General features: G+C 49.1%; 2 protein-coding genes and 1 long non-coding RNA gene across 3 annotated transcripts in view; 1 reads left to right on the plus strand and 2 right to left on the minus strand.

Annotated features, from left to right (window-relative positions):
- On the minus strand, positions 1-17,597 carry LOC125359490 (arginyl aminopeptidase). The gene is made up of 11 exons (XM_048357259.1): positions 17,138-17,597; positions 12,380-12,520; positions 11,118-11,266; positions 7,906-8,022; positions 7,087-7,322; positions 5,514-5,627; positions 4,563-4,675; positions 4,279-4,387; positions 2,874-3,098; positions 1,484-1,626; positions 1-436 (listed from the first exon to the last, which is right to left on the minus strand). The coding sequence occupies exons 1-11, from the start codon at positions 17,564-17,566 to the stop codon at positions 278-280; spliced, it is 1,935 nt and encodes a 644-aa protein (XP_048213216.1). The 5' UTR covers positions 17,567-17,597; the 3' UTR covers positions 1-277.
- The window catches only part of LOC125359496, a 25,407-nt gene continuing 481 nt past the window's right edge, over positions 1,341-26,266 (plus strand). Inside the window, exons 1-3 of the long non-coding RNA XR_007212566.1 lie at positions 1,341-1,474; positions 19,807-19,815; positions 21,591-21,592. This is a non-coding gene — a long non-coding RNA (uncharacterized LOC125359496). The remainder of the gene's footprint in view (positions 1,475-19,806; positions 19,816-21,590; positions 21,593-26,266) is intronic.
- Positions 23,234-26,266, minus strand: part of Timm17a (translocase of inner mitochondrial membrane 17A) — an 8,783-nt gene continuing 5,750 nt past the window's right edge. Inside the window, exons 5-6 of the mRNA XM_048357264.1 lie at positions 24,760-24,870; positions 23,234-23,686 (exon numbers count right to left, since the gene is read on the minus strand). Of these exons, the coding sequence (XP_048213221.1) occupies positions 23,601-23,686; positions 24,760-24,870 (197 nt within the window). The 3' untranslated portion in view covers positions 23,234-23,600. The remainder of the gene's footprint in view (positions 23,687-24,759; positions 24,871-26,266) is intronic.

Genomic DNA, 26,266 nt, shown 5'->3' on the forward strand with positions numbered 1-26,266 from the left:
TACATTTTGCTTAAAAACATTTATTTCAATTTTTTTTTTAAAAAGGAAGAAACAAAGAGAAAGAAAACTGCCTCTCTGCTTCTCCCAGACTTAAGTGGGAAGTCAGCGGGGATGGCAGCCCGCACGGAGGGGCTGTGGTCTCAGACTCAGGACCAGAAGTTCCAGCACAGCAGAGGCCCCCGAGTCAGACACACAGCCACACCGGAGGGGACGGACACTGCAGCGCGCACCACCCTGCCGGGAGCCGGTGTGAAGAGGCAGAGCGTGCGCACGACCTCTAACGGCCCTTGGGCTCCAGGATCTGCTGCACATAGTGGACCACGTTGCTGTGGAGCTGGGAGGCGGTGGATGCGAAGGTGTCCCGGGCTAGGGCGCGGGCCGCCTCGCTGCCGCCCATCATCGCGTGGTACAGCGGGAGAGTGTACTTCTGCTTCCCCTGCAAGACACAAGAACGCCATCCTCAGGATGGGGGCATCGGCGCTGGAACGAGGAGGCTCCTGTAGAGGTGCCCATTCTGACATCTTTTCAGGAGCAAAGACGCATGGAGACAGACCTCAACATGGCACCTAAACCTGCCGATGCCCCGTTCCTTCCAGTGCTGCCAAAACCCATGAAGTAGGCTGACAAGAGAATGCAAACTTGAGAACGGCAAAAATGAGAAAGCTGGAGGTCGTCAGCCACTAAGGCAGCGACAGACATGAAACCCAGGGGCTGGGAATGCGATTTAGTGGTAGAGTACTTACCTCGCATACATGAAGCCCTGGGTTCGATTCCTCAGTACCACATAAGCTCAGGTGGCAGAGTGCTAGCCTTGAGCAAAAGAAGCTCAGGGACAGTGCCCAGGCCCTGAGTTCAAGCCCCAGGACTGGCAAAACAAAGCCCAGGGCCACATAAAGTCTAAGCACAATAAAATGCTGAAGTCAAATTCCCGTAAGTGTACGTGCTCCGGCCGTGCCCGGAGAGGCGCTGGAGGCCTCCATACCTTGGAGCGCCACGAGGCTCTCGCGCTTCCCAGTGAGGGCATCCGAGCACTTCCCCTGCTGTGGAATCTTCCGATGGCGGCTCACCGCGGCAGCGGCCCCGTGCCCTTCCCCAGCAGGAGCTCTCGCAAGGGATGCAGGATCGGCTGGCGTTTGAACTGCACCCACGTCCTGGAGCTCCCCAGGGAGTGGGGACCTATGTGGTCTGGCCCTTCCTCGGCCCATCTCACTAGTCCTTCGGCCTCCGCATTTTCCCCGCGAGCCTCTCCCGCACTGTTCTCTTCCCCTCCCTTCAGCTTGGGTTAGCTCTGGACACCTCTCTTCCTTCAGGCCTCTACGGCTGATCTATGGCTCACTGGGTAATCAGCAGGGCCTCCACAGGTCATCAAGCTCCTTCCCGAGCAGGCTCTGCCCACAGGATGGCCCTGTGATAGGACGGTCCCCAGCCTGCCTGTGGCTGGGGGGGAGGAGGACAGGGTGGAAACGGATAGACGGTCACCTACCTGGCTCTGCAGGAAGTCTTTTACTTTCCAGAAATCCTCCTGGTAGTCATTCTTAAGGACTATTTGGCCCCACCGGAGCCGTAGCTCCGCATTGCGGGCATCTGAAATCTTTGGGTACGTCTCACCAAGCCTTTTCACATTTCCTGGGGCAGAGGAAGGAATGGGCTGTTAGTGACTTGCAGGAGGAGCCTGCAGACGCCCCATCCTTGGGCGGTGAAGGTCTGGAGGGAGACTTGGAGGAGGCTGCTGACGCCCAGGCGCTTCACCATCCTCTCTGGTCACTGTATGCTCCGGAATGGAATGGGAATGTCCTACTACCACATTTGCCAAATGTGCGTGTGTGTGCGTGTGTGTCTGTGTGTCTGTGTGTACCAACACTGAGCCTTGAACTCAAAGGCACTGTCCCTGAGCCCTGTTGCTCAAGGGTGGCACTCTATCACTTGAGCCACACCTCCACTTCCAGCTTTTTGGCAATTATTTTTTTTTGGTTTGTTTTTTTGCCAGTGCTGGGGCTTGAACTCAGGGCCTGCGCACTGCCCCTGGCTTCTTTTTGCTCAAGGCTAGCACTCTGCCACTTGAGCCACAGCGCCACTTCTGGCCTTTTCTATATATGTGGTGCTGAGGAATCGAACCTAGGGCTTAATGTATAGGAGGTGAGCACTCTTGCCACTAGGCCGTATTCCCAGCCCCCCTTTTGGCGATTTATTGGAGGTCTCATGGACTTTCCTGCCCAAGCTGGCTCTGAACTGTGATCCTCAGATCTCAGCCTCCGGAGCAGCTAGGATTACAGGTGTGAGCCAGGCTACTGTAAGTACTCAGTAGTATTACAGACTTTCTGTTCTTTTCCAATCCTAGTTATCTTCCTTCTTGGATCAATACCTGTACTTCCACTAAATACCCTTCCCCACCTTTTCTCCAGCCACAAACCGGCTAAGGCTTCCGGGGCTTTAACTTCTCCTCCATCCTTGGCGAATATTATTTCCAACTGAGCAGCCACAAAGCATTTCATGGTTCAGAGCTTCGGATGACTGGGTTCAAACCCCAGCCCAACCAGTTGTGCGACCTATTGGTGGTAACTCATGCTTGTTTTCTGTTACCTGGGGATTGAAGTCCCAGCCCCTACTTCACAGAGTAGGTAGGAGGAGTACTGCAGAGATGCGCAGCGCGTACCACAGTGGCCCGCAGAACCCGGGGAACCTGATGAGTCCCCGCCCACCCTCTCCGCCCATGCGTGCCCTACCTCCTTCAGATTCGTTTCTCATAAAGAGCTCTGCTGAGCCTGGCATCCCCGGGCCAAGACCGCACTGTGCCTGCCTTCCTCTGGCCAGCCCCCGGGGTAGAAAGCTCTCCACCCAACTGAGCACGGGGGAACGCGCCACCCTTTTCTTACCAGGAGGGAGGGGGGATTTCTGGAGGATCTTGTCTAGGAAGTAGACGAGCTGGTAGGTCTTCCAGGAAGAGATGTCCACTGTGTCGATGGCCTGCGTGTCCAGCTCTGCAGTCACCCATAGCTCAGCCAGCTCTTCAGCCGGCTTCATGAGGGAGTCCCCAGGAGAGAGATCAGGGAGGTAGGGGGGCCAGCCCGGGGTATTCAGCCAGCGATCAAACTCAAACCCTGTTGAGCAGAAGGAGAGAAGACACTGTAAGAATTCTCTCGCTATATCACCCGGCCCAAGCAACTCCCAGAGACCTCCAGCTCCCCCTGGCCATCCTGAAATTCCTGCTGCCGTTATTAATGGCACTTTCCCAGGCAATCACTGGGCCCAGCAGGGCCTCGTGGAGGCCGATAGCTAGTGCTATGACAACGGCATAGGAAGACTGAACTGGCTCCAGTGGTTTGGCTCTGAACTTCAACATTGTTATCAGAGCCAGGTGGATGGAAGTTCATTCCTGTCTGTATTCAAGTTCATCTTCTCCTCTCAATCTGCCTGGGTTCCCATCCCAGCCCTGCCATGATCTAGCCCGGAGGCAAGGGCATGTCGTTCCCCTCCAGACGCCTCAGTTGCATCTGTGAAATGGGGGTGACAGGCCCTACCTTAGTTGACAGTTGTGCTGATTAAATGAGCAAATAGACATGAAAAGCAGAGCACACTGCCTGCTGCACAGTAAGCACTCTGTAATTATTAACTCCTGTAGGCTACGGTCTCCTGACCTTGAAATACAGGCTTCTCACCGAGGAGTAGCTGCCACTGAGGCCTGACCGATCCCAGCCACCACAGGAGGTGACTGTATTGAAGCCAGCAGTGACTCAGAGCTCCCGGTGTGTCTGAGGGCCTGCCTCGCCGTGACAGAACATTCTCTCCTCCGAGGAAGCCGTATCTCCCCACACTGACATGAGAGAAGCGGTGGGGATTTTCCTCTGCCCAAAAGGCCATAGGAGGCCGCCCGGGGGGGGGGGGGGGCTGCCAGGCAGGGCTGTGGGTCCACTGTCCTGAGGAATCACATGTGCAAAGGCAGCAAGGCCCTGCGCAGAAGCAAGGGTCTGACTGTGTGTGTGTCTGGGCGCCCAGCCAACATGGGAAGATGGGAGAAGGAAGCGAAAGGAGAGAAAATGGTTCTTCCGTTGGTGCTAGGGATCCAGCCCAGGGTCTGGTGCATGCTAAGCACATGCTCTACCGCTGAGCCACAGCGCCAGTCACTTCTGTGGGAGACGGCCCCGGGTCCGGAGCCCCCCAGGTGACACTCAGCGGTGACTCTGACTCAGTGATGTCCTACCCCACCGTGGCCCTTCCACAAGCTCACTAGATACAAGTCCTCTGTCTTCCGGAAGTCCGCGGGCCCGTATCTCTGCTTACCTGCCATGGAATCCACTTTCTTTTTCTTCAGCTCAGGGAAATACTCCAAGTAGAATTCCAGAAAGTCTTCAGCTACAATACTCTGGAATTTAAACTCATCCACATAGGCCTATGAGAAAGGAGGTGATTTTCAGATTCTCTGGAGACTCCGAGGAGCAGGCCCCTCCATTTCCTAGGCTCTCTCCGACCCCCCTCACCTCTTACGCCCCCTGCCTCTACCTCACACTTTGGCCAGCAGCTTCGTACGCTCCGCGCCTTCTCCCCTCACAGGGAGCTGACTATACCTTGAGAAACTTGTCAAACTGATCTTGATCGCCCACCAAGTGGGCAAGGTAGGAGACAAAGCAGAAGCCTTTCTCGTAGGGGGTCTCGTTGTAAGTGTCATCGGGGTCAACGCCTGGCAGAGGAGAAAGCAGACGGGGCTGAGCGTGCGGAACCAAGCAGCATCGCTGCTCTCCAGCTCCAGAATCCAACACTGGGAGAGACAGCACTTCAGAGACAACAAGGACAAGAAGGCTTGCCCATTTCCCAGGACCTCCCCCATTTCAGTGAAGATCCTAGAGGCTCGGTGTCTACGGACTCAGAGGAGGCAATGGCCAGCCCTCTAGAGGAACTGCCACATCTCCCTTATTCTTGGGACGTGCTCTGCTTGGGGAGGTTCCATCGTCTCTTAGGACTGAACATCGGGCTCCATTTTTCCCAGCTCCACGGCTCACTAACCACGTACTCAATCTCCTCACCCAGAAGGTATTTGGACAACTGTCCTAGACTACAACTAATTACCAGTGCACAAGAAGTTCATCTTCACAGTCAGTGGCACCAAGGAACATGAACTTGGATTGCATAAAAAGGTTTTAGATTAGTCACACATGTAGCTAAAGAAAAAGGTTGAAAAACAAAAAGCTCTGAACTGAGAAGTGATTGGGTCCGTGACCTTGGGCAAGTCACGGAACTGGTCTGGCTCTCCACGGTCCTCTAGCACAGGGCTAACCCTGCAGCACCCGCGGGACAGGGCCCTGGGAAAGCGCCCCGTGAATCACAGGTCCAGGACCACGGCCGGCTGACACGCTGGGCTCACTGGGCTCGGTCAGGGTAAAAGCGAGGGCATGGCCAGAGAGAACTCTGGCCTCCTTCCCCGCCCTCCTTCCCAAAGGAAGTATACACGGAGGCTGGGACTGACGTGGGGAGCCATGTTCAGTTTAGGGCAGGGGAAAGACAAGAGGGGCCACCAGGACCTGGTTCAATCTTCACCCGCAGCTTGTTGAGTGGGTTTTCCTCTCCCGAGATGTCCATGTGCTGTCGGAGCAGAGCCCGCCCGGTTGCAGCCTCCAAGCACGTGTAGGCAGCCCCTGCACCAAACACAAACCCCAAACCCCAAGGTTGTCACTGACTGCAGCCAAGTGGATTTTCCTGGCAGAAGATGCTGTGCTGCCCCCTTGTGGCCCAAGGCTCAATACGCTTCTCCTCCTGCGGAGGAGGGTGGGGGAAAACAGGGTCAGGGACAATGACTCAGAGCCTAGAGTCTGGGCTACAAGAGTGTGGTTGAGGCTGTGGGTCTCTCTTCCAGGCCGTTACCTATATATCGGGTCTCCTATAAAAACTGACAAAGGGGGGGGACGGGACAGAGCTCAAGTGTAGAGTACTTGCCTACCATGTGCACCTTTCCTGGGTTCAATGCCCAATGCTACAAAAACAAACAACAACAAAAAAAAACCCTGACAATGGGGCTGGGAATGTGGCTTAGTGGTTGAATGCTTAGCTAGCATACACGAAGCCCTGGGTTCAATTCCTCAGTATCACACAAACAGAAAAAGCTGGAAGTGGCACTGGGGCTCAAGCGGTAGAGTGCTACCATTGAGCAAAGGAAGCTCAAGGACAGTGCCCAGGCTCTGAGGTTAAGCCCCAGGATTAGCAAAAACAACAACAAATTAATATATAAAAATAACAAGCCAGGTGCTCGTGGCCTATACTCGTAATTCTAGATACTCAGGAAACTGAGATTTGAAGATCATGGTTGGAAGCCAGCCCGGGGCAAAAAATATTCCTCCCCCAAAAAGCTGAAAGCTCAAGGTCTTGAGTTCAAGCCCTGGTGGCAGCACAAAGTAATAACTACTTCTCTCCTCCTCCTCCTCCTACTGTTGAGAGAATAGGGTAGGAAGGTAGGAGGATCATGACAAGAGGCCTAAAAATCGTGAGACAGACCTTGCATGAAAAATAACTAACGCATAAAAGGGCTGAAGTCACAGGTTTTTGGTTTTGTTTTTTGCCAGTCCTGGGGCTTGATCTCGGGGTCTGAGTATTGTGGCTTTTTTTTTGCCAGCCCTGGGCCTTGAACTCAGGGCCTGAGCACTGCCCCTGGCTTATTCTTGCTCAAGGCTAGCACTCTGCCACTTGAGCCACAGCGCCACTTCTGGCCATTTTCTGTATATGTGGTGCTGGGGAATTGAACCCAGGGCCTCATGTATATGAGGCAAGCACTCTTGCCACTAGGCCATATCCTCAGCCCCGCATTGTGGCTTCTTTCTCAAGGCTAGCACTCTATCGCTATAAGCCACAGCGCCACTTCCAGCTTTTTCTCTATATGTGGTGCTGAGGAATCGAACCTAGGGCTTCATGCATACAAGGCGAGCACTCTTACCACTAGGCCGTATTCCCAGCCCTGAAGTCACAGTTTAAGTGGTAGAGAGCCTGCCTAGAAAATGTGAGGGCCAGCTTCCGGCGTAACTACCTCCTCCCTCCTCTCCCCCTGGGGTTCTGAGGCCCGAGGAGGGCGCGCTGGCCTCTGTGTTGGGGAGGATGGCACCTTACCAAAGAGGATGGTGGAGATCCTCCTCTGGGCGTACATGGTAAAGCCTTCATTGAGCCAGAACTCCCCCCAGTTGGCGTTGGTGACCAGGTTCCCAAACCAACTGTGGGAGATCTCATGGATGATGACGTCAGCCAACGAGCGGTCCCCTGCCAGCAGGCAGGGGGTGACAAAAGTCAGGCAAGGGTTCTCCATTCCTCCAAATGGAAAGGATGGTGGCATGAAGAGCAAGTCATACCTGCCAAACAATCAGGAGGTCACAAGAGACCCTGAGCCCCTAGAGTGGACCTGGTTTTGCCGGCATAGCCTTTCCACCCCTCTTCACGCCCTTAGAGCGGCAGCCGCTGCGCTGGGGGCTAGAACCTGGGCCCTTATTCCTGCCGGGGGAGCTTCCCCTGCCTCGAAGCCTCCCTCGCTCTAGTGGTGTCTGTTTCCCTCTCCCCACCCAAGCAGATTTGGGAATACATTTGGGACTAGAGGCCGACTTGGGGTCATAACAACCAGCCTTGTATCTAAGGAGCCTAAGGTTTGAAGAGGTCAAAGGACAAAGTGGAGCGAGAATAACTTCCCACAACGGCGGGACACAGGGTCTCCGCGTCTAACACATCGCTTTCACCTCGGGCCCTCCCTCCCAGGCCCCTTTCTCCGCAGCCACGAGGAGCCCGCTCAGCCCTTCCTCTTCTCTTCCTCCTCTCCTTTGCTTCTGCAACCAGGGAAAACTTGGTCTAGGAGACAGAAGGAAGAGAAGAAGCAGTTCCAGAAGGGAGAGTGGAAAGCAGGGACTCAAATTCAAGACACATTGGTCAGCGTGGATACCATACCTTCCCCACACATAGGGTCCGAAAAGCTTCTCTCCTGTTGCCAGGAACTCTTCGACCACGCCCTGGTACTCCTCCTTCGCGGCCTCAATCAGACAGGGCTCGGCCCATACCCGGCTCCTAAGGGCAAATCACAGGGGATGGGTTTCAAGACTCTAACACACCTAAAGACGGTTGACTCAGACCCACACTTCCCATATCTGAGCCAAATTAACGTGAGCGACTGGCCACAGAGGCAGAAGACACAGATCAGAGCATTCACACAGACCCAAGCGGCGGCTTAGCACACCCTGGATGGCCGCTAGAGGCTTCCCCCAGCCACCAGATCTAGCCCCACAGTCTGTGCTGTAAACAAGATGGAACCTCTCTGAACCTTCGTCTGTTTACCCAGTGGTAAGGAGTAACTAAAAAAGCACACAAGGGATTCACGCAGTGACATACATGATATCGGTGTCCTTCTGATTTCTAAGATGAATCTTTGGAATTGAAGAGAGCTTGAAGAGGCTGGGGATGGAGCTTAATGGTATAACTTTTATTTGTATACCTGTGCATACACAAGAATCCTCCCTAGTACAACAACAACAAAAAAGAAACAAGCTGCATAGGAGGGCACAAGCCTACAATCCCAGCACTTGGAAGGTGGGTGCAAGCACGGCAATCATGAGTTTAAGGCCAGTGTGGGCTACGTATAGTGAGACTCTATCTTTAAAAAAAAAAAAGTAAAGAAAAGGAAGAGAGGAAAGAAATAGAAAAGATTCCGTTAGGTGCCACTGACTCCTGCCTGTTACCACAGTGACTCAGAAGGCTGAGAATGGAAGGACTCTGGCTCAAGGCCAATTCAGGTAGAAGAGTTCATGAGACCTCCATCTCAACCAATAAAAAGCAGGACATAGGAGCCTGGGCCTGTCACTCTAGCTACCTAGGATGTGTAAACAGAAGATTGACCAGGCAAAAAATACATATTCTATGGGCTGAGAATGTGGCTTGGTGGTAGAGTGCCTGCCTAACATGCATGAAGCCTGGGTTGCATTCCTCAAGACCATATAAACAGAAAAAGCCAGAAGTGGCGCTGTGGCTCAAGAGGTAGAGCGCTAGCCTTGAGCAAAAAGAAGCCAGGGACAGTGCTCAGGCCCTGAGTTCAAGCCCCAGAACAGGCAGAAAAAAAAAAAAAAGATTAGCTGAGTTGGTGCTGGTAGCTCACGCCTGTAATCCTAGCTACTCAGGAAGCTGAGATCTGAGGATCCTGGTTTTAAGCCAGCCAGGGCAGCAAGATCCATGAATCTCTTATCTTTAACCACCAGAAAACCAGAAGCAGAAGCGGAGCCATGGCTTAAAGTGGTAGAGTACTCGTCTTGAGCAAAAAGAGTTCAGGGACAGCACTCAGAACCCTTGTTCAAGCCCCACGACAAAAAAAAAGAGCTAACCCTAGAATCCATAGCTCCTGGTGCCGAGTCCTAGGCCCTGGCCTTGCACTAGTCTCTATCCCTGAACCTTGGTCAGCTTATCTACGAATGGACACAATAGTATCACACACACAATAGACCTCCTGAACTACTTCCAGAACCCTCTTCTGCACAGGATCCTCCTCTTGCATGTGGCCTCGGAGAAGTGACCTCACTACCAGAAGACCCTCCAACTTAATAGAACCCGCAAGAGCCACATGTGACTCACGAAACAAGGACTGCGCACCTGACGGGAGGAGGAAGGAAGTCGCTGTCCCCCGTTAAACGGATTCTGTCCCTGATTTCACATTCTGTGAACTTGGGACCTCCTACTTCCAGGCAGCTGCTCCACTGCTTGAGTCACTCTGCCAGCCATGTGTGCTCACTTTCTTACAGAGGATTCTAAATCATCATTATTATGATGAGAATCTGTTGTTCGCCTATGAATAGTTCACATTTTTACTAACCGAGTTTTAGGAAGGTAAGCACGTTCTTAAATGGCATTCCTTTACTTATCTATTCTTCTATGGACAAGATGACATTCTTCAGGTTATCTGTGATCTGCCTATTAGAAGATGGCTTTCTTTTCAATGAGTGCTGGAGGCAGATCCACCTGATATCTGAGGACAAAGGCCCAGGTCCTAGCAGGCGACAGAGCACAGCTGAGAAGCGTGTGGGAGGCTCTGGATCTTCTGGAGGTGGTGGAGGACACTGCCCTTCCAGGCACTGAGAGCAGAGCCAGTGATAGACAAGGAGCAGCAGCAGAGCCGGAAGCGGGGTCTCCACCTTGCGGTTCACCTCCCACCCCCTCACAGCAGGGTCAAGCTCGTAGTGGGTGGGTACTAAGTCAGCCAGAAAAACTTACACTTCTCATCAAATTTCTTGGGTTTTGAGACACAGTCTTATTATGTAGTCCAAGCTGGCCTGGAAGTCACAATCTTCCTGCCTCCGTTTCCCAAGTGCTGGGATTTATCAACTCCTAACTTCTGGCCAAACTTCTTGTCTCATACAAAAATCTCTCTATCTGTTTTTTTTTTTCAGTTGGTTGTGGGGCTTAAACTCAGGGCCTGGGCGCTGTCCCTGAGCTTTTTTGCTCAAGGCTAGCACTCTACTACTATTGAACCACAGCTCCACTTCTGGTTTTTGAGTGGTTAATGGGAGATAAAAGAGGCTCACAGGGACTTTTCTCCTCAGGCTGGCTTCAAACAGCAATCTTCAGTTCTCAGCCTCCTAAGTAGCTAGGATTACAGGCATGAGCCACCTGCACAAAATCTCTTTTCATTTGCACTAAACCATTTCATAGACATGCCATGGCTCCCACCTGCAGCAGACAGAGGAAAATAAGGGGATCAAAAGTGTATATTTCCTAAATTAATTGCTGGGGAAAATAGGGAGATTTTGCACAAAGACAGAAAAGTCAATATAGTTGCTACCTGATAATTTAGCATTTAAAGACACTAATGAAGATCAGTTTTCTAAAACTGCCTCCTATGCTCCAACCCCACTTCCAAAAGGTAGCCAAGACAGCAGCTACTGAGATGCCAGCAGGACTGATCATTTCATTCCAGACAGGGAAGAAGGATGGAGCCAGGAAAAGCAAGGGAGAAATCAAGGCTCTGCACCAGCTATACTTATGCTGTGCCTTTCTCTCTGTAGAAGGTTTTTCTATGGAACCACGGGTTTCTAAGACTCACTTCAGCAGGTGTCCTGGTCAGGGTCCTTCTTGTCCCTAGGGGTCAAACCATCCTTGCCTGTGGGGTTTGTGCCTCTTACCTGGGTCCAACCTCAGCTGAAACCAGATCTCCAATGGCCAAGGCTATTAGATAGGAGGGGATGGGCTGGTGCATCTCGAAAAAGAACTTGTTTGGCCCTCTCTTCTCCCAAGAGCTTGCACTCATCACAGCTGTGAAGCCATCCGGGACCTGGCAACACAGGACGTGGAGGAGCCTTACCTGGAGAGTCTGGCTTGAAGAACATGGCCAGCAAGCCGGGTGGTGACAATTATTACTGGAGTCCACCTCAGAGAAAAGGAAGGCATTCGAAGATTTTCCCTAAGCTAAACTGATGGGATGTAGAAAGCTTCATAAAATGCCTGCAGATGAAAGAATCTTAAGTCTTTCGGGAGGTGGAGGTGTGGCTTCACTGGCATGGTAGAACACCAGTCTTGAGCAAAAAAAAGAGCCAGAACTGGCACACAAAAAAAGGAATTTTTTGGAGATTCCATAGGATATTTATAAATAATTCACTAATGGAAATCTGACCAAGTAAATCTGAAGTGATAACGGTACTATGATTATTGCTTTCATTTTTGAACACAGGGTTTTACTATGTAGCCAGGCTGAACTCAAACTCATTATCCTCATCTCAGGCTCCTAAATACTGGGACAACTCACCAGTATGAATTTTTTTTTTTTCTGGTGTCAGCCCTGGGGCTTGAACTCTGGCTTTGGGTGCTATCCCTGACCTTTTGTGCCCAAGGCCAGCACTCCCCTACTTGAGCCACAGCTCCACTTCTGGCTTTTTTGGTGGTTAACTGGAGAGAGGAGTCTCATGGACTTCCATCCCAGGCTGGCTTCAAACAGTGATCCTCAGATCTCAGCCCCCTGTGAAATTATGTGTTTTATTTGCTTATTTTTTGGTGGCTTTGGGGTTTGAATTTGGGGACTACTGTTCGCTAAGCAGATACTCTACCATTTGAGCCATTCTTGCATGTTCCTTGTTACATGTTCTTTTTTTTTTTTCCCCCTCAGTAGGATCTGAGCTGTAGTCCTCCTATTTGTACTTCTCTTTTTCACTGGATGGCATGTTCTTACCACTGTGCTCAACCATTGTGCTTCCCCTCTGGCTTGGAATAATGTGCACTCAATATGCCCAGTCATCTGTTAAGATGGAATCTAGACAACATTTTTATGCCCTCGCAGGCCTTGAAATGTGATCCTTTGATCTCTACCTCCCAAGTAGCTAGAATTACAGGATTGATCTTGAAGTTATATTGCTAATCCCAAGGGCAGGTACACAAACCTTAGTCTCCTTACCTCAATAAGAGCTGAGTATCTGCATTTCACTGCAGGAGTGTCAAAACAAGGGAAAAAGGCCCGGTTTAGGACGGCTTGGCCCTGGGTATAGACAAAGGGCTTCTTCTTTCCTGCTGTCTGCTCAGGAGCCAACCAGCAAACCTAAAACAGAAGAGCATTTCAGAACTGGCATGTCCTCTATGAATTCAGTCCAGCCTGGCTGATATGGGAAAACCTTAAAATCCTTCGGCTAGACAGTCTGGCTTGGATCAGAAGGTTTAGTCATTTTTTTTTTTTGGGGGGGGGGGTGTCTGATCATAAGGATTGAACTCAGCGTATGGGTGCTGTCCCTGAGCTTTTTCACTCAAGGCTACCACTCTCACTTGGAGCCACAGCTCCACTTCCAGGCTTTGAGTGGCTAACTGGAGATAAAAGTCTCACTGGGACTTTCCTGCCCAGGCTAGCTTCGAACTGTGATCCTCAGATCTCAGCCTCCTGAGTAGCTAGGAGCCAGTGGTGCCCAGCAGTTTTCTCTTTTCATGCACTTAGGCCTGCCTGGAATCTGTGCCAAGTATGGCGTCTCCTTCCCAGGATGGACCACACTCAGCCCTGAGCTATCTCAGGAACTCCACACATGGCCTCTGACCCTGTTATTTTGGCCTCTTCCTGTGCTCCTCTCACTGTAGCAGTTTCTTATCAAGCAAACAATGTAACAGTCATCTCTGAACTCCTGAGAAGGTACAGAAGGCAGGACTATCTAGAAGTCAGTGAGAAGTATGTGTGTGTTCTCCACCCCCCTCATTTACCTTTCCAGAAAGAATAGACTTCATATCACAGTTCTTTTTGTTTGACATGGGCAGGGGGGGGGGTCTCACTATATTGCCCAGGATGGCCTTGAACTCATGAGCTCTGAGGATCCCCCTCCAGGCTCTCAAGTGCTGGGATTACAGGCGAGTACACCAATGTCAGGGGATGATATGAATCTTCATTTGTTTTGTTATTCCTTGAACCAAGGGTACACCTCAATGACTATAACAAACCTAACTTTGTCCCATGGCACAAGGATGTCCTTTCCAATATACATACAATTCAGGGAGGGGATGTATCATTAGCACTAAATATATCTACAATTTAGAAATAGATTAGGGCCTAGGGGTGTGGCTTAAGGGACAGAGTACCTGCCTAGTAAGTATGAGGCCCTGAGTTCAATCCCCAGTATTCCAAACAAACAAAAATGGATTCGATTATTCCAGGAAGGTTTCTTAGGTAGAGCAGAACTTTCTGGCTGAGGCTTCAAAGGTTTTCTTTTTTTTTGTTTTTTTTTTTGCCAGTCCTGGGGCTTGGACTCAGGGCCTGAGCACTGTCCCTGGCATCTTTTTGCTCAAGGCTAGCACTCTGCCACTTGAGTCACAGCACCACTTCTGGCCATTTTCTGTATATGTGGTGCTGGGGAATCGAACCCAGGGCCTCATGTATATGAGGCAGGCACTCTTGCCACTAGGCCATATCCCCAGCCCCAGGCTTCAAAGGTAAGCCAAGGTCATAAGAGAAGGGGAGAAGCCATTTTCAAATGAGCAGCCAACATGAGCAAAAGCATCAATGGATGCCTGCTCTGGAAATTCACGGAAGGCTATGGCTACAGAGCAGTGGGAGGCAGGCCTGGCCAGGTAGAAGAGAGGGCTTTGAATACAGAGGCCTATTTTAAAGAAGCACAAGGAAGCCAGGCTGGAATGTTGGGCTTTTCTTGGCTTAAGGTTTTGTCTGGGAGAATTTTATTCTCCTTCCAACAAACATAGTATAGTATCTAAATGAGCCACAAGCAAGAAAGCTGATAAACACTACTAGAGCCAAATGGCTAGCAGTGGTGGTCAACAACCACCATCAGAGATCATCTCATCCTCTCAAACCCCTCAATCTGAGGCAAGAGAAGCGGCCCCTGAGCTTTGCAAGTTCCCACTCAGAACCCCATCTGATCATGAGAAAAACATCCAATTTCTACAGTGGGGCACCCTAAGTCAGGTACTGGTAGCTCAGGCCTGTTATCCTAGCTACTCAGAAGGCTGAGACCTGAGCATCAATGTTCAAAGTCAGCGCAGGCAGGAAAGAGTGTTGAGACTCTCCGATTAAAGAGATATGGTTCAGTTGTTCCAGTACCAGCCTGGAGTGAAAAAGCCAAGTGAGAGCATAAGGCCGAACGGTCAGGCCCAGTACTGGCACCGAGAGAGAGAGAAGCCTAAGGAGCATATGCTGCATATCCAATTTTAACACCTGTCTCGTGCTAATGTACATGGTAACAGGGAGGCTTTCTGGAAGGGTACGGAGCTCTGTACTAGCCACTGGACTTTTGTATGAATCTGTGGTTTTTGTCTAGCCTCTTTCTTCCACCCCTCCCCCGGAGTACTAAGGTTTTAACTAGGGGCTGATGGCCGTTAGGCAGGTGGCTCTACAGGCCAGCCCTCCAGCCCACTCAACAGGCTCTTGCCATGCAGCCTAGGCTGGTCTGGAACTCATGATCCTCCAGGGTGCTGGAATTATAGGAATGCACAACTACACCAGTTCCTCCCTTCCTTCTTTCCTTCCTCCCTCCTCCCTCCCTCTCTCCCTTCCGTCTTCCTCTCCTTTCTCTTTTTTAATAGCCTGAAGAAAATGAAATCAAGAAACTTAGAAATATATTATATCAAGTCTGAAGTCAAGGTGAGGGTGCAGAAGTAGTTAAGGTAAAAGCCCATAACAGGTTGGTAGTAAAGAAACCAGACGCCGGTGGCTCACGCCTGTAATCCAAACTACTCAGGAGGCTCATCTGAGGATTGAAGTCAGCCCAGGCAGGAAAGTCTGTGAGACTCCTCTCTCCAATTAACCACCCCCAAAAGCCAGATGTAGAGATGTGGCTCAAGTAGTAGAGTGCCAGCGTTGAGTGGGAAAAGCTAAGGGCCAGCACTGAGTTCAAGCCCCAGGACCGTGTCAAAAGAGAGAAAAGGTGAGTGTATGTGTGTTTGAGAGGATAAAGAACTTCACAGTGCAAAGACCTCTACTATTATCTCTTAAACAAAAGCAACTCCATTCTGCCTACTCAACTCAGCTGCTCAAATTGAGGTGCTATGTTTTTTGTTTTTTAAGTACTGGGGCTTAAACTCAGGATGCTCACATGGTCTGCTCATGGCTGGTATTCTACCACCTAAGCCACACCTCCAGCCTAGCATTTTTCTGTAACTGGAGACAGTGTCTCAAGGACGTCTCTGCCAGGGTCAGACTGGCTTCACACCAAGATCCCCCATGTCTCAGCCTCCTGAATAGCCAATATTACGGGAATGAGGCACAAGTGGCCTAGTTGGAAGTGTCACTCTCAACAGTCAAATTTGGGGAGGATTTAATTTTTCTAATCACTTAGTCGACTGTCTAGTTCCTGCCAAAAAGCCAGAAATAAGGTATCACAGGACAAACAGACTCATTTATAGATGAGTTATGTCTCCCTAAGGGTTCCAAAGTCTTCTGTGAGGCTACTGGTATCGCATGCTTTGGACTTTAGCTCTCTGAACAAGTTCCATCACAAGACTCATTTATTACTCCAATAGCAAAAGATGGAAAGAGAATTAATTACTCTTGGAGCCAGTTCCAAGCACAAGGGGAGATGACAGCCAGAGAAGCAAGCTTCGATGCAGTTCCCCGTGACACCTGTAACTCACACTATCAGAAATAACTAGGTGCCACAGCATTTAAGGCCTACACAAACTGACCTTCGTGTGCGTGCATGCGTGTGTGTCCCACAGAAACCACTGTTCCTGAGCTTTTGTACTCAAAGCAAGTGTTCCACCACTTGAGCCACAGCTCCACTTCTGGTTTTTAGTGGTTAACTGGAAATAAGAATCTCATGGATTTACTTTCTTGGCTTTGAATCTCAATCGTCAGCTCTCAACCTCCTGAGGAGCTAGTATTACAGGCGTGAACTATCAGCATCCAGCTCACGGACTGACTCTTAACAGATGGGAAGCACTCAATGTCCCTTCTTCTTAGTTCCAAAAAGCTTGGGATTTGAGAGTAAACCCAGGCTGTGCACCAGGGGCTCACCTCTGCAATCCTAGCCACTCAAGGGGCTGAGATCTGAGGACCATGGTTCAAAGCCAGTGTGGGCAGGAAAGTCTTTAAAACCTTCAACTAACCTCCCAAAAGCCAGAAACAGAGCTGTGGTCGAGGGATAGCCTTGAGCGAAAGAAAAGGCCTCAGTACCAACACAAATAAAACATTTTTCTTTTAAAAAGTCAACCAACACTGTGAGAAGACCTTCAAGTCATAGGGGAATGTGGCCTAAGTGGTAGAGAGCTTGCCTCGCATACATGAAGCCCTGGGTTTGATTCCTCAGCACCACATACACAGAAAAAGCCAAAAGTGGCGCTGTGGCTCAAGTGGCAGAGTGTTAGCCTTGAGCAGAAAGAAGCCAGGGGCAGTGCTCAGGAGTCCAAGCCTCAGGACTGGCAGAAAAAAGAAAAAAGAAAGGACAGCATGGTGGATGGCGTGCGCGCAGAGTGGCGGGGATTCGGCTGATCCCGACAGGCAAGAGGGACGGAGGCCAAGCCGAGCGCGGGGATGCGGGGGTGCCGGGTCTGGAGAAACCCGGGCCCCGGGGTTAGGAGGGGCGGGGCGGGGCCTAGGAGAGCCGGCCGGGATCTCCGCCTTCCCTGTGGGGGTGGGGCGGGCGCAGGGCGGGGGCGGCCCGGAGGCGGAAGGGAGGCCGAGGCCCGCGGCCGGGCTGGGTCGGGCCGGGCCGGACGTGGGAGCACTCACCCCGGGTCCCTCCCCGACGCGGTAGGTGAGCTCCAGCTCGAAGCGCTCCGAGGCGCGGCAGGGCTGCGGGAAGGCCACGCACAGCGCCTGGCCGTAGCGCGAGAAGGGCTGAGTGCGGAAGGGCACGGGCTCCGCGGGCGATCGCTCCGGGCCGGGCGGCCCGCGTCTCAGGGTCACGGCCGTCACCTCCAGGCTCGGGTGCGAATCGAGCTGCAGCTCCGCGGCGCCCTGGGGGAGCAGGCAACGCAGCTCCAGGACCGCCCGGCCGCCCAGCCCCCGGCTCCCCGGCGGCCCGAACTCCGCCCGCAGGTCCAGATGCACGTGCAGGATCTCGAAGGCGCGGAAACTGGAGGCCGTGGCCACGTCCACCGCCTGCGCCGAGTGCAGCGGCCGCGGGGGCGCGCCGCCGCGGGCCTCGTCGCTCGCCATCCCCGCCGCGCGTCCTGGCTCGCTCTCCCGGTGGGAACGCCGGCCGGTTCCGTCCGGAGCCGAGGCCACGCCCCCGGCGGCGCACCGTCGCAAGCCACGCCCCCAGAGCGGGCACGCCCCCACAACAGGCCACGCCCCCTCCCGGCCTCGCGCTCCACAGCTCCACCTTCCTGCTTCCTGCGGGCAGTAGCTCAGCAGTTGGGGACGGAAGTGGGATAGTTCTGTCCAGCTTTGCCTACCTTTTTCCCTACTGAGATGTTACATCCTGATGCCTCGCGTTCCAGGTAGGGGGTGAACCTCGCGTTGGCGGAATCTGGGTTCAGCATCTGACACTGTATTTACTAGGATGATGTATGGCTCACACCGGTAATCCTAGCTACTCGGGAGACTTGAGATCTGAGGATCACGGTTCGAAGCCAGCCCTGGCAGAGAAGTCTGTGACACACTTACCTCAAATTATCCCCCAGAAAACCAGAAGTGACGCTTTGGCTCAAAGTGGTAGAGTGCTAGCCTTGAGTGAAAAAGCTCAGGGACAGCACCCAAACCCTGAGTTCAAGCCCCACAACCACCACCAACAACAAAAAGGTGATGTCCAGTGGAGTTAGGGTTACACAAGTCAGGTAATAAATTAACTTTTTTTTTTTTGCCAGTCCTGGGCTTGAGGGCCTGGGCACTGTCCCTGAGCCTCCTTGTGCTCAAGCCACAGCACCACTTCTTTTTCTGAGTAGTTTATTGGAGATAAGAGTCTCATGGACTTCTGCTTCAAACCATGAAGGAGTAGCCAGGAGGATTACTGGCATGAGCCACCAGTGCTGGCAAAGTAACTTTTATGGTGTTTTAAGTTTCTGTATGTAGCCCAGGCAGGCCTTCAACTCACTATCCTCCTGCCTGAACCTCACAAGTGCTGTGACCTTTTTATTAATTTCTTAAACTCATACTTGTGCTAATACCAGTGCTTGGACTCAGGGCACTGTGCTCTCACTGGCTTTTCCACTCAGTTGGCATTTTACCACCTAAGCCACACCTCCAGTCCAGTCATTTTACTAGGTACTTGGAAATAAGAGTCTCTTGGACTTTTCTGCCAAGAGAAGTCTTTTTGGCTTCAAATTGTGAACCTCAGATCTCAGCATCTTGACTAGCAAGGATTACAGGAATAAGCCACCAGGGCTTGGCTCCAAGTGACCATTAAAAGAATAACTTTTAGCTGGGTGCTGGTGAGGCATGCCTATAATCCTAGCTACCCAAGAGGCTGAGATCTAAGGGATCACAGTTCCAAGCCAGCCCAGGAAGGAAAAGTCTGAGGTTCTGTTTTTTTAGCCAGTCCTGGGGGCTTGGATTCAGCACTGTCCCTGGCTTCTTTTTGCTCAAGGCTAGCACTCTGCCACTTGAGCCACGGCGCCACTTCTGGCTATTTTCCATATATGTGGTGCTGGGGAATCGAACCCAGGGCCTCATGTATATGAGGCAGGCACTCTTGCCACTAGGCCATATCCCCAGCCCCAAGTCTGAGGTTCTTATCTCCAATTAACTACCAGGAAACAGGAAGTGAAGCCAAGGCTCAAAGTGGTAAAACACCAGCCATGAGCAAAAAGCAAATAACCCGATAACTTCAATTCTTGTCAAAAGTAAAGATCATCTTGGATAAATAAAAATTAAGGATATTAATTGCTAGCAGACTTGCTGTGTTAGAAATATTAAAGAAAGTTCATTAGACATAAGAAGTATGAATGAGATTATAGCACTTTGGTCCACACAGAGAAGAGTGCTGGAAGCAGAATAAATCATTTACCCAAGAGATGAAAAGGTGTTCACACAAAAAGCAATGACTGTTTATAGCAACTTTATTCATAATTGTCAAAATTGGAAGCAACTGAATAAGTAATGGAACATTGTTAGAGGAAATGAAGGGGGGGATGGCTATAAGGGGCAGCATGAGGAAATTTTGGGGTTATCTAACTGTTCTGTATGGACCTGTGGTGGTGGGTCCCCGTCTCTATGCCATTTGTTAAAACTCGTCAACTTCCCCAAAGAAGCCAGGTTGGAATGTTGGGCTGGATGTGGCTCAGGGAGTCTCTGTCACTGTAGGGAGAAAGTGGCTACAGCCATTGCACGTGGAAAGGGTGTGGTGGTATTCCAATAAGAGGTTTACATCACTTGACCAGTGATGTAAGACTAAGAATTCAGTAAGTTCAACTAACACAAGCGCACCACAAGGTGGAGCTCTGACTACACTTTCAAAGGCTGCAGTAGTTCACCCATGAGCAGCTGCATATCCAACAGGAGGTGCACCTGTCTCTAAACCCTGACTCAGAATCCACTACCCTATGCCGACTTCACACAAGTGTCAGACACTAGGAATGGAGAAAAACAGATGGGTCTTTCTCCTGGACATTCAACTCTGAAACTGAGACAAAGAACTCCAGTATTCCTTGGGGCTGGGAATATGGCCTAGTGGCAAGAGTGCTTGCCTCGTATACATGAGGCCCTGGGTTCGATTCCTCAGCACCACATATATAGAAAATGGCCAGAAGTGGTGCTGTGGCTCAAGTGGCAGAGTGCTAGCCTTAGAGCAAAAAGAAGCCAGGGACAGTGCTCAAGCCCTGAGTCCAAGGCCTAGGACTGGCCAAAAAAAAAAAAAAAAAAAAAAAAGAAAAAAGAACTCCTGTATTCCAGGAAAAACAAGGGAACATCTCCCATCTACTTGTTTCCGCAATTGTTCTATTAGCAATTTTAACCGAACAATGGTAGCTCATGCCTGTAATCCTAGCTACCCAGGAAGCTGAGTTCTGATTGCTATTTGAAGCCAGACTGGGAGGCTGAGATCTGAAGATCAGTTTGAAGCCAGCCAGGGCAGAAAAGTCCATGAGATTCTTACCTCCAATTAACCACCAAAAAGCCAGAAGTGGAGCTGTGTGGTTTAACCAGTAGAGTGCAGCCTGGAGTGAAAAAGCCAAGCACAAGTATGAAGTCCCCAGTTCAAGCCTTAGCGCCAGCACAATAAAGAAATGTCTTGGGGGCTGGGAATATGGCCTAGTGGTAAAGTGCTCGCCTCGTATACATGAAGCCCTGGGTTCGATTCCCCAGCACCACATATATAGAAAACAGCCAGTAGTGGTGCTGTGTCTCAAGTGGCAGAGTGCTAGCCTTGAGCAAAAAAGAAGCCAGGGACAGTGCTCAGGCCCTGAGTCCAAGGCCCAGGACTGGCAAAAAAAAAAAAAAAGAAAGAAATGTCCTGCATGTGGCAGCAGAAATGTAAGAAGTTCTCTCCCAAACTACCTTCCAATCCATTCTTCATCTTTCTCTACCATATCCCTACTTCCACAAAATTCATCTAACACAAGAATTGCCACTGATATTCTGGGTTGGAGACACTGATTAACCAATAATGCAGTTTTTTGTGTGTTTTTTTTTTAAAGCACACCAGTGGGCTAGTGGCAAGGGTGCTTGCCTTGTATACATGAAGCCCTGGGTTCGATTCCCCAGCACCACATATATAGAAAATGGCCAGAAGTGGTGCTGTGGCTCAAGTGGTAGAGTGCTAGCCTTGAGCAAAAAGAAGCCAGGGATAGTGCTCAGGCCCTGAGTCCAAGCCCCAGGACGACTGGCCAAAAAAATAAAGCACACCAGCATCCCATAAAAACCAGCCTCCAATAACTAGAATTCAGTCATAATAGGATCTTACTTTCCAAACCAACAAGCTATTTAAGATAAGGATTTTAGAACATCCAATAGGGCATTTTCTCTGCAACTTAGCATATTCTGCTTGAACTGCTTTTCTGACATACACCTCCCTATACTTACAACTGAAGGCCAAAGCTAGAGATTTTAAAACAAATTATCTCTAAAGAAAACGCAAGCAGCCAATATGCACATGAATGCTCCAGTCCACACCCACATGGAGGCTTAGAGTGGTCAGTGTTTACAGAAATGCAGATCAAAACCAGGAGCATGGCCCTGTCTCCAAAGTACAAAACCAAATCAAAATGCACTAAAAACCAACCTCCAGACTGGGAATGTGGCTTAGCGGTAGAGTGCTTGCCTAGCATGCATGAAGCCCTGGGTTCGATTCATAGAAAAAGCTGTAAGTGGCTCTGTGGCTTAAGTGGTAGAGGGCTACTAGCCTTGAGCAAAAAGAAGCCAGTGCTTAGGCCCAGTTCAAGCCCCAAGACTGGCAAAAAACAAACTCTAGACCAAACAAACGATAGCACTTTAGATCTACTCAGAGTGCCATTTAAACAAAAAACGTTAAGGAGAGACTGGAAAGCAAGGAATGCAGTTTGATCCCTGAGTTGAACCCCCAGCATCTGGGGTAGGGGCTGGGGGGTAACAACCAAACATTACCAAGTATTGGCAAGGATGTGGAGAAACTGGAACCCTCTTGGGTTCCCTCTTGGGAATACTAAAATGGTGCAGCCCTTGTGGAAAATGGTTGGCTGTTCCAAAGAGTTAAACATAGAACTATATCATATGACCCAGCAACCTCAGTCTTAGGTGTACATCCAAGTCAGCTAAAGGAAAGGACTCAGGCAGACACTGGTGCGCCGATGCTTAATTCCCCACAGAAAAAATTAGAAACAGTTCATGACCACCAACAAATGAATGAACAGCATGGCACTGGCACACATAATGGACTAGCACTCAGTCATAAAATGCACTCTGACACAGGCTTCCACATGAATGGACTTGAAGCATCATGCCAGGACCAGGCAGACACAGGCCAAATATTTTATGGTTCCACTTGTATGAGGTATCTAGGGAGGAAGTCAGAGAGCAGAACTGTAGTTACCAGAGGCTGGGGCAATGTTCTGAGTACACATAATACTGACACACACTCTGCTCATATTTAAATGTCACTGTACTTACAAATGGTATGTGTATCTCATAATTTTAAAAATCCCAGTGACCAGTTAGCCTTGAGTTAGTGCTCGCAGTGCCCACAAGGGTTTGTTCTCCTCTTCATGCAGGCACTGCTAGAAGCAGGCGGGCGGCACTAACATCTCCACTTCTCAAGGCCACCAAATCCAAGTGCCAGACAACATACTCCTTAGGAAGGGCAGCTTCAGGGAACTTGAGACACATTAAAAACAACATACATTTTCTTTTCTCATTTTAATTTTAATTTTTTTTTTTTGAGTTTTTGAGACAGGACAGCTCAGGCTGTCCTCAAACTCAGATCCTACTTTTGCCTCCTGAATGCTGGGATCGTAGGCACGTGCTACCATGCCCAGCCTCTACTTTACTTTCAAGCATGATCAACACTGAACATTTTCTTTCCAAAGTCTTCTCATATAGAATCTGTTATATTGAAAACAAGTTGGTTGTAGTAAGGTTTCTGATGATCAGGATCAAGATACAGTAGCCCTAAAGGCTAAGAGTTTGTATCCAGCACCCTCAAAACCACAACATAGCATAGCCTACTTTCAAAGTGGATATGTATTTTGCCATGTCCTTCAATCCATAAAGCCTTTCACTGTGAAATGATTGTGCTGACTCTGCACAATTCTTCTCATACATCATTCACATTAAGGGAGATGAGGGGCTAGTAGAAAACATGCGTTATCTGTAGTATACTTGTATACTATGTAGATATACTGTAGTATATCTGTTGTATACTGTAGTTATCTGTAGTATGAAAAGTAGACCTCTACAACTTAATCTTAAAAGGAGTAAGTTCCAGGAGCTTTTTATTGTTTCATCAACTGTACACACATAACCAGGTAGAGAAGTTCCCAAGGAATTGATGATCACGTCTCACTGTTATTTGCCCTTTGGTCCTTCATCTTCTAAGCACTTTTCTTTTATATTTAGACATTCATTCTGATCACAATGCAATCCAAGTGTGTATAAATAAACGCGGCATCATTTATCCTCCTTCCATGTTCCTTGAAATAGAAAAAGTGCTAAATGTCTCTTCATGGCCTATTTGGCCACAGTTGTCCCACCTATCGTTGTAAAACAGACTGTACATAACTTGATCTGAAATCCTTCTTGAACTACAGCTCATTCGGGTAAACAAATCCTGGGAAAGAAAAATCTATTGATATTGTCGATAGTCTCCAAAAGGTGAGGACGGCAACTGGCTTGAAGGCAACTGGGAGGGGTCTTCAGCAAACTGAGGACCTGCAATCCAGAAACACAAAGAAGCTTTGAGAGAATGCAATTAAAAGGACAAAGTGACTCTCTCCCACCTCTTGATGCATTTGTTCAACAGCTTATTTAAAATTAGTTTCTCAAAGTTTAATCATAATCATGTTTTAGAAGAACTCAGCAGTCCACATTATAAAGGAATTATTAAGGAAGAAGCTCTAAAATGAGAAGGTAGCACCCAGCTTGCTACAGAACAGTAACAGGTTTAGTTTTCAAAGGATGACAGGTGACAGGGCCTGGGACTAAGAGAAAAAAATACATGGTTCTTACAAGACTTTGAGAGAAATATTATACCTTTTAAATTCAATATGAAAGCACTATCCATTACAGAAAACTTCAGAATGCTGGGTAAGAGATAAGCCAGCCCCCGGAGTTAGTGGCTCACCCTGTACTCCTCGCTACTCAGGAGGCTGAGATCTGAGGATAGTGGTTCAAAGCCAGCCCAGTCAGGAAAGGCTAAGAGACTCTTATCTCCAATTAACCACCAGAAGACCTGAAGTAGCACCGTGGCTCAAGTGGTAGAGCACTAGCCTTGAGCTGAAGAGCTCAGGGACAGCACACAGGCCTAGAGTTCAAGCCCTATGACTGACAAAAAAAACTAAAGCCAAATATAAACATCATTACCAGTTCAGTATAGTTGTAGCCAATCTTTTTATGTTGCTTTAAGAACCTTTTGTTGTCAACTACTGTTACATTATACATCTGCAGAACATTACTGCAAACAGAAATGACCAGAATGTGACCAGAAATTTCTCAGGCTAAGCAGATGGAACACTGATGTCATCTGAGATGTATAAAGACCAACAGATTAAGTCACCAAAGCACTTTAATCATTGTAGCTAGCTAAACATAATGGTTATGTTTTTCAACATAATAGTTACTTTCTCAACTAGAAGCCAAACCTATTATATTACTGTAGTCTTCATGAAACATAGCACGTTAGTATCACCAACTACCCAATTTTAGCAATGTAAAGTATGTTCTTTCATGACATCAAGAAACCATCCCAAAGTGTCTGAGATATGGCATTGAGAAAAAAAACTCACCATTGGGAAACTGTGCAGAGGCAAATCTTGTCAACAAGATACCAGCTCCTTCAATTAAAGCTAGGAGAATGCCTCCCATTGCTGCTGACCCAACCATGGCCACTGGCCCATCTGAAGACATAACAAAGACTGCTTTAAAGAGCTGTCCATAGGGTGATTTGCATCTTCCATTCCCAAACTCTTTCTTAATCATCCAAAACACACAGTCAACAAACTACATCCCACAAGTCAAATTCAGCCTACTGCCTGCTTTTGTAAATAAAGCTATACTGGAATACAGACATGTTCTCCCATTTATGTATTGCTTGTGGAGGTTTTCATGCCAGAATGGCAGACCTGTGACAAAAACCAGTCTACAAAAAAATAAATAAATAATTTAGGCGTATCTGGAGATTTTTTTTTTATTTTTATTTTTGGCCAGTCCTGGGGCATGGACTCAGGGCCTGAGCATTGTCCCTGAGCTTTTGCTCAAGGCTAGCACTCTACCACATGAGCCACAGCACCATTTACGGCTTTTTCTGTATATGTGGTGTTGAGGAATCAAACCCAGGGCTTCATGCATACTAGGTAAGTACCCTACCACTAGGCCACATTCCCAGCCCTGGAGATTATTTTTGTTTGTAAACAGAAGTTGTTTACAAATCATTGGTCTAAACCATTAAGCCCAGAGGAATCCTCATTTTCTCTCAGTCCCTGAGATTCAGAAGATGGCTTAATTTTTTTTTATTCTTAAGAATCCTATGCAGTCTGTAGAATTCATGAAAATATAGCATAGAAATTCTGCCTACTGCTCAGTGACACAGCCAATAAATGGCTCAAACAAGGACCTGAACTGTTCTTAACCACTGTAATTCATGGTTAAGAACCCCATGCTCTCAAGAGCTGGGGATATAGCTCAGTAGTAAAGTGCTTACACAGCATGTGCAAGTAGAAAAACAAAGGCAAATCATATAGTTTAGCTGGGTGTGGGGTACACACCTATAAATCCCAGCATTCAGGAAGCTGATGCAGGAGGATTAAGTTTGCATACGCATGGGGGGAGAGGAGGTGCGGGCTACTTACTTAGCAAGACCCTGTCTCAAAAAGCTAACAAAAGGAAGTATATGCCCTCTTATTCTTAAGCATTCTGTAGGGGGGAGCAGAGCTGACTCCATCTTCAATGTGCTAAGTCCCCCTAAATTTTCTTAGAACTAGGTGCCTTGAGTTTTAGAATTGGAAATATAGTAAGTTTTAATGTTAAAATTATAGCAGCTTCTAAACCCTGGTGATGACTCCATGCTAGAGGGCTGCAACCCCACCAGTAAGACTAGTTCCTTGTAGTGTGATATTTAAAAATATAGGGAGCCCTTGTTCCCCTCTGTACCTAGGTAGCAACCATCGTAATGGACAGTAAAAAATGATCATAGTCATAGACTGTAGAAATAATCATAATAGTTATAGGAATGTCATGGTAACTGTCAGGTTGGTTTACTTATGATTGAGTACTGGATTGTTTTAGCCCGCTCAT

The sequence above is a fragment of the Perognathus longimembris genome, chromosome 11 (genome assembly GCF_023159225.1).
Source record: "Perognathus longimembris pacificus isolate PPM17 chromosome 11, ASM2315922v1, whole genome shotgun sequence".
In the NCBI taxonomy this organism is placed as follows: Eukaryota; Metazoa; Chordata; class Mammalia; order Rodentia; family Heteromyidae; genus Perognathus; species Perognathus longimembris.

Coding starts and splice junctions, on each gene's coding strand:
- LOC125359490 (XM_048357259.1), bottom strand. CDS start 17,566: ATGGCGAGCGACGAGGCCCGCGGCGGCGCGCCCCCGCGGCCGCTGCAC. Junction 5,628..7,086: donor GATCTCCACCATCCTCTTTG/GTAAGGTGCCAT, acceptor TGTTTGGTGCAG/GGGCTGCCTACACGTGCTTG. Junction 4,388..4,562: donor AGTTTGACAAGTTTCTCAAG/GTATAGTCAGCT, acceptor CCTTTCTCATAG/GCCTATGTGGATGAGTTTAA.